Source organism: Otolemur garnettii, unplaced genomic scaffold, assembly GCF_000181295.1.
Source record: "Otolemur garnettii isolate 467f Iridium unplaced genomic scaffold, OtoGar3 scaffold00122, whole genome shotgun sequence".
NCBI lineage: Eukaryota > Metazoa > Chordata > Mammalia > Primates > Galagidae > Otolemur > Otolemur garnettii.
Genome location: NW_003852517.1, coordinates 906913 through 914690, shown reverse-complemented (window position 1 = coordinate 914690; position 7778 = coordinate 906913). Strand labels below are relative to the sequence as shown.

General features: G+C 38.2%; 1 protein-coding gene across 1 annotated transcript in view; it reads right to left on the bottom strand.

Annotated features, from left to right (window-relative positions):
* Nucleotides 1-693: 693 nt before the first annotated feature.
* The window catches only part of NECTIN3 (nectin cell adhesion molecule 3), a 122910-nt gene continuing 115825 nt past the window's right edge, over nt 694-7778 (bottom strand). Inside the window, exons 8-9 of the mRNA XM_023517819.1 lie at nt 1802-1864; nt 694-1024 (exon numbers count right to left, since the gene is read on the bottom strand). Coding sequence (XP_023373587.1) covers nt 845-1024; nt 1802-1864 — 243 coding nt within the window. The 3' untranslated portion in view covers nt 694-844. The remainder of the gene's footprint in view (nt 1025-1801; nt 1865-7778) is intronic.

Below are 7778 nucleotides of genomic sequence, written 5' to 3'. Positions count from 1 at the left end.
GCTATGTATAATACTAGAGAAAAGAGAGACAAGGCTAAAGGCTGTACCCCATTTAGATAGGCTTTTTAGAATTTAATAGGTGGGAAATAGGCTAATCTGGTAAGTAAGGAACAGGACTGTGGGAATAATGACAGAGTGAAAGAAGAACCTGTGTTACACACAGCTAGCCAAGAGTAGGGGAATAACAGCAAGGAATATACACCCCGCAGGGCTCTAGTGATCAAGAAGGAGCATCTATCACAGTAACACAAGGGTTTGAAAGTAGCCAAAGGCCTGAAGGTTTTAACTGCCTTTTTTTGTTGTTTCTTTTGGATAAAGAGCAAATTTTCCCTCTTTCCTCGGGTCTTTGTTTGTACACAGGTATTGCAATTGTATTAAGTATGTCAGGGAAATCCAAATCCCAGCTAAACAGTGAAATGGATTCTCAACTCATTTTTCTGCCTGTTTGAATTACAGATGAACAGGCCAGCCTGCCTGAGACCCAACAAGCTTAATAATACTATTTGGGGACTTTCTTTCTGGAGAATCACTGCAGTCATCACAGGCAGATGCTATACTTTTAAATGAACATGCCATTGTAGGCCAAATGTTAGTAGTTAAACACTATTGTCACAGAAACGCACAAAGCTATAGTCAACTTCACAAACCTAGCTGGCTATTAAGAAACCCTTAATGAAGGGTTAATGAAGAAAAGAAATTTGCTATTGTCTTTTAGTCATTCATCAAGACTTCCAATACACTTAGACTAGGAATGTTTTATGTGAGAGAGAATAAAATACCTACTGGCCTCAGTTACTCTCTGCAATAAACATTTCTTAGAATACCCATTGGAAAAAGAGAAGAATCACACATAATGTTCTCGTGGGTTGACGTAGACTCTCTCAGGGTCCTTGTTTTGATGATGTTTGCCAGGGCTCCGGTCATGGTAGCACATCTGATTATAAAGGGGGTACATCTGTTGAATCCCATCTTCCCCTGCTGGATTCTCATCTTCATAGTCAAATCTCCTGCTATTTATTCCATTCTAAGAATTCAAACATTGCTTACATTAGTAGAGCAGCTGTTTACATTTTTCTAGCACTTTGGTATAAACAGGCAAGAATAGAATTCATTACAGTCTGTGTCCCTGACTCATTACTTCACAAGCTAAGGTAAAGTTCAACGACCCATCATTTTCCAGTCATTTTTTGCTTACAATACCTGAATAAGACTAATGGCAGCTCCTAAATACAAAATTATGACTAATGGGCACTATGATCAGTTTCAGGTTTTGAAATTTAGAGTTGGTATCAGTTAAGGTAAACTGGAGAAGGATACGCTTGTAAATCTCAGGAGACTCTCAAGCAAGGCTCTAGCCTGGAATGAATATATGAGGGATAAAAATAATTAAATCAAACAAGTAAAGCAAAACAAAACTAAACCTCAACATTCAGCATGGAGGAACTAGGGAAAGGAAAATGAACTGGCATTTGACCATATGCCTAACACAACAGAAAATAAGAAACTCTACTAAAAATATCCTCTTGTCTTGATCTTTCTTTCTGGCTTGACCTTGGGCCACAGTTGACATTTACAAAATGAAATCCCCATGATATTCTCTGGTGTCTTTTGTACAGACTCCTCTGCCTGGTTATTGGTTTCACAAAACTTGATTACTTCTAAGACTAAACAAGCTCAATGACTTTACCAAATGATAGTATAGGCACTCAAATAAGGGAGAGATTTAAAAAAATGAACTTTTATGAATAGTAAATAATACTTTAATAAGCCACCAGCTCTACTAGCTCCACCTATTACTTACAGGGTGCTGAAGACTGCCAACATCTCTTTCTTTGAACTGAGTCTGCAAAGGCAAATGTTCGGTCTGGAAGAAGACACAAAAAGATAAGCACTTTAATGCACCAGCCACATGGTAAACATATCAAACACCACCAGAAGACTCCTACTTTTAAATGAGCTAATTACATCTTATTTAGTGTTTACTAACTAAACAAAATGTTCCACATAAGGAGAGGAGAAGCAATTATATTTCTTGAAGGTCTGTGTCTTGTCTGTCTTTCTCTTTCTTCCTCTATCGGACCAAAGAAAAGAGAGAACATCTGCTACAGAAGCTCTTGTGCAAACTTGTTTACATCTTACATGAGGGAAAGCTTACCCGGGGCCTCTTGCCTTTTTCAGTGGAAGAGTCTGACATTTTGAATCAGGTAAAAGTGGTTGATGTGGTTTTGAGATACCACTTTTTGTCTTTATGTGTAGGTGACATATACATGGTCATCTTTGTCTTCCTGTCCATTACTCCTCCATCCCTATTTCCACTCTCACCTTACACAATTATAAAGGTGCTTTATCATTTTCATATCTCAACCTAAAAAGAAACTGTCTTTGCTTCCCTCTGGATTACATACACACACTTAAGTTTCAGATCTTAGTTCAAACATCACCTCTTTCAAGAAGCCTTGTACAACACCCTCAAGCAGAAAAAGCCACTCTCTTCCCTATGCCCTCACTGTGTTTATTATCAAAATTGTTTATTTGCTTATCTCCTTCACTAGATTGAGAGTGCTGGTTGGAGGAGTGTACAAACATTATCTCATCTAACTCTTATAAATAATTCTACAAAACTGATATCTTTATTATAGATGACTAAAACTAAGCCTCAGAATAGTTAAGTAAGATATCTCCAGTTACAAAGCTAGTAAGTGGTAGAACTGTGATTCAAATATGGCTTTGTTGAATTCCAAATTCTATACTCTTATATTCCTGCTTCTAGCTCACTGCCTGCAAAACAGATGCTCAATAAACATAACAGAATGCCCTGAATATCCCGATGTGTAGGCATATTGATCGACATGCTCTACATTTTGCTGCCTTGTTCATGCCTCCCCGTTGGTCTGGAAGGTTAGCTCCTTAACTTCTGGCAGTTCAAGTACCCATCCATCATGGCCTGATTAAAGTCATTCTTTTTTTCCATAGGACTTTCCATATTCTCTGTCAAAGTTAATCTCTTTATTCACAGTTTTCCTGTTGTTCTTGTTTGTAACTCTCTGATAGCACACGTCATGGCTTCTCTTGTTTTACAGTCTCTAATGTCTATATTTTAACTCTAGTATATAGTAAGCCATTCTTGGCCCTTAATAGTCTGAATATGTTTCCCCATCCCCAATGTGATAGTACAATTAAAAGTGCCTTTGGGAGGTGAATAGATCATAAGAGTGAAGCCCTTATGAGTGGGATTACTACTCTTATAAGGGGCTGAAAAGATCAGAGTTCTCTGCTCTCTGCATGTGAGGTTATAGTGAGAAGATAGTCATCCAGCAGGAAAAAGGCCCTCACCCGACACCAAATCTGCTGGCATCTTGATCTTGGACTTCTCAGTCTCCAGAAATGATAGAAATAAATTTATATTGTTTATAAGCTACCCAGTTTTTTGGTATTTTGTGGTAATAGACTAAACAGACTAAGACAGTCACCTTCTCCCAACCTCTGTACCTAGCCTGGGCCCTGAAATAGTAAGAATTCAGTAGTTACTTAGTGAAGTTACTGCAATGTGAATGGAATCATCGGTTCTTGATAGCCTATATCAATCAACAATGTGAAGAGATGACCCACAGAATGGGGGAAAATATTTGCAAACTACATATCTGATAAGGAATTAATAAATAAAATATTATATAAAGAGCTCCAACAACTCAATAGGAAAAAAATAGAATAATCTTATTAAAAATGGGCAAAGGATCTTAATAGACATTTTTTCAAAAAAAGAAAAAAAAATAGGCTCAGTGCCCATAGCTCAATGGTTAAGGTGCCAGCCACATGCACCAGGGCTGGTGGGTTTGAACCCAGCCCAGGCCTGCTAAATAACAATAACAATAACAACAACAACAACAAAAATAATGGTTGGGTGTTATGGCAGGTGCCTGTAGTCTCAGCTACTTGGGAGGCTGAGGCAAGAGAATCACTTAAGCCCAAGAGTTAGAGGTTGCTATGAGCAGTGATGCCATGGCACTCTACTGAGGGCAACATAGTGAGACTGTCTCAAAATAAATAAATAAATAAAATGGACACGTGTATGAAAAATGTGCAGCACCATTAGTTATAAGAGAAGTGCAAATCAAAAGTGCAATGAAATATCATCTCACCCCAGTTAAAATGGCTTTTTTAAAAAGGCCATAAAGAATGCCAGCAAAGAGGCGGCGCCTGTGCCTCAAAGGAGTAGGGCACTGGCCCCATATACCAGAGGTGGTGGGTTCAAACAGAGCCCCAGCCAAAAAAAAAAAAAAAAAAGAATGCCAGCAAGGATGTGGAGAAAGGGGAACCCTTGGAAATGTTAGTGGAAATGTAAATTACTGCAACCATTATTAAGAACAGTATAGAGCTTCTGCAAAAAACTAAAACTGTATATGAACAGATTCTTCTCCAAAGACAGATGAATGGCCAACAAACACATGAAAAAATGCTCATTGTCCCTAATCATCAGAAAATGCAAATCAAAACCACCTTGAGATTTCACCTAACCCCAGTGAGAACAGTCCACATCAAAGTCCCAAAGCTGTGGATGCTGGTGTGGATGTGGATAGAAGGGAACACTTTTATATAGTTGGTGGGACTGCAAACTAATAGCCTTTATGGAAAGAAGTATGCAGAATCCTCAAAGATCTAAAAGTAGACCTTCCATTTCATCTTGCAATCCCATTACTAAGTATCTATCTATAAAGAAGAAAAAAACGCATTTTACCATAAGGGCATTAATACTATGCCCATCAACCCATGATCAGATTTATAAACTGTGGTATATGTATACCATGGAATACTATTCAGCCATAAAAACGACAGGCACTTTATGTCTTTTGTATTAGCCCGGATGGAGATGAACAATATTCTCCTTAATAAAGTATCACAAGAAGGGAAAAGCAAGTATGCAACGTACCCAACACCAATATAGAATCAGGAGATGAACAACTACATGAAGACAAGAGAAAAACACAATTATATTGAAGTGCGGGGGTCTAGAGGGAGGAGGGGGGAAGACTGGTGTGCTCTCACCTAATTGGCAAAATGTAAGGATATACAGCACACCTCCTTGGTGAAGGGCTCAACTACAGCTTGGACTTTACCTAATTAATGCAAACAGTGTTACCTAATCGTTTGTGCCCTCAAACAAACAAAAAAAGAAAAATTAACACTGTTAATTACCAAATGACTCAGCAAGCCTATTACTTGATATATATCCAAAAGAAAAGAAATCAGTATATTGAGAAGAAGGTATCCACACTCCCATCGTTAGTGCAGCACTATTCATAATAGGCAAGATTTGGAATCAGCAAAGTGTTCATCAGCAGATAAATGGATAAAGAAATTGTGGTAGGGTAGCACCTATGGCTCAAAGCAGTAGGGTGCCGGCCTGGCCCCATATACCAGAGGTGGTGGGTTCAAAGCCAGCCCTGGCCAAAAACTGCAAAAGAAAAAAAAAGAAATTATGGTACACATACACAGTGGAATATCATATAGTCATAAAAGAGAATGAATGAAATTTATCATTTGCAAGAACACTGGGTGGTGCCTGTGGCTCAGTGGGCAGGGCACTGGCCTCATATACTGAAGGTGGTGGGTTCAAACCCAGCCCTAGCCAAACTGCAATGAAAAAATAGCCAGGCATTGTGGTGGGTGCCTGTAGTCCCAGCTACTCAGGAGGCTGAGGCAAGGGAATTGCCTAAGCCCAGGATTTGGAGGGCTGTGAGCTGTGTGATGCCACGGCACTCTACCGTGGGCGATAAAGTGAAACTCTGTCTCTACAAAAAAAAAAGAACTTGAATGGAACATGATGGAACATTATGTCAAGTGAATTAAGCAGAGAAAGACAAATCTCACATGTTCTCACTCATATGTAGGAGCTAAATATTAAAACAATTGATCTCACAAAGACAGAGTAAAATGATGATCAGAGGCTGCACAGGGTAGTGGGGAGGCGGAACAAAGTGGGGATGGTTAATGGGTGCTAAAATATACTCAGATAAACTGTACAATATTTGATAGCACAAAAAAGTAACTACAGCTAATGGTAAATTATGTACCCTATGAATACAACTATTATGTGTCCTTAATAATTAAAAATTAAAAATTAAAAAATAAACTCTCTTATTTGAAAACTCATTCTCTCCCACATCAAGTATCTCCTGTATCATAATAATAAAACCTAAACATATTTGTGTTGATTTTCAGAACAATTCAGTAAAAGCCATCATAACCCACTACCTCTTTTTATCAACAGCAAGGAACCTCTGACAAAGATATGAGACAGTGTGCACATACTATTTTCCTCCCATGCAATAGTGACTTGATTTCTACATCTGACACTTTTGCAGAAGGGAAGACAACTTCAGTGGCAATCTAAGCAACGTCAGCTTCAAAGAAGAAATACACAGTAGCTATCAAATGGAGGGCAACCAAAGATTTCTGGTGGTTATTCTTTATTCCTTACCTAATAGTCCAACCATGAAAAGAAAGTGGAAAAGAAATTAAACATGACAGCTTCTAATAGCAATAAAAGGTGCCCATGAATATGGCCCTTGTCTACTCCTCCCCATTGGCAGCAGTGTGGGGAAAGAGAGATGGGGAGTGGTCAGGGGGATACAGCCAAAGCTGAAAGAGAGAGAATACAGTGTTTTTAGCATGAAGAGTTTAAAGGCTCCATCCATGTAAACATGAAGGAGGTAAAGTCTCCATCTTTCTTGAAGGCTGCATAATATTCCATGGTGTAATATACCACAATTTATTGATCCATTCGTGGGTCGATGAGCACCTGGGCTTCTTCCATGATTTAGCAATTATGAATTGGGTACAATAAACATTCTGGTACTTGAACATATTCTTCTTAGCGAAGTACCTCAAGAATGGAAGAAAAAGTATCCAATGTACTCAGCCCTACTATGAAACCAATTTATAGCTTTCATATGAAAGCTATAACCCAATTATAGCCCAAGAATATGGGGAAAGGGAGAGGAGGGGGGAGGATGGGTGGAGGGGGGTAATTGGTGGGACCACACCTACAGTGCATCTTACAAAGGTAGATATGAAACTTACTAAATGTACAATATAAATGTCTTAACACAATAACTAAGAAAATGCCATGAAGGCTATGTTAACCAGTTTGACGAAAATATTTCAAATTGTATATAAAACCAGCACATTGTACCCCATGACTGCATTAATGTACACAGCTATGATTTAATTAAAAAAATGTTTAAGGAAAGAGTTGGCTAGCAGATGTGCTGTTCTGTGTATTTACCATAAATATCATAAAATTCCAAAATTTTATGGAAAATTTAACATAGCCTGAAAAGAAATTATCACTCACATTTCCTGAACACTTTGTATAAGGCTTGCATTTGTTCAATATCACCAAAATACACAGTAACAACTTTATAAGGCTTAAATTTGTTCAATATCACCAAAATACAGAGTATCAACTTTTTAAATCCCCGGAAGCCAATAATGCAGGGTCATGAGTAACAATACAATCAGTAGTAAGTTAACAGTATTGTAGAGTAGCAGAGGCAACCATTCTGCCTATTTTGTTTCAATGCAAACAGAATTCAAAGCGCCACAGCTTTACGAGTAATAACAACATTACTGTCTTTTTCTCATGGTAGGAGAAATACAATTATCCAAAAGTGGTACATTTGACAATAAAGTACAAGAAGACAAAGTCCCAGACCTAAGAGAAAAAAATGGTGCCTGGACACTACAAACAATCTTCATGTGCACGTGACTGAAGTGAA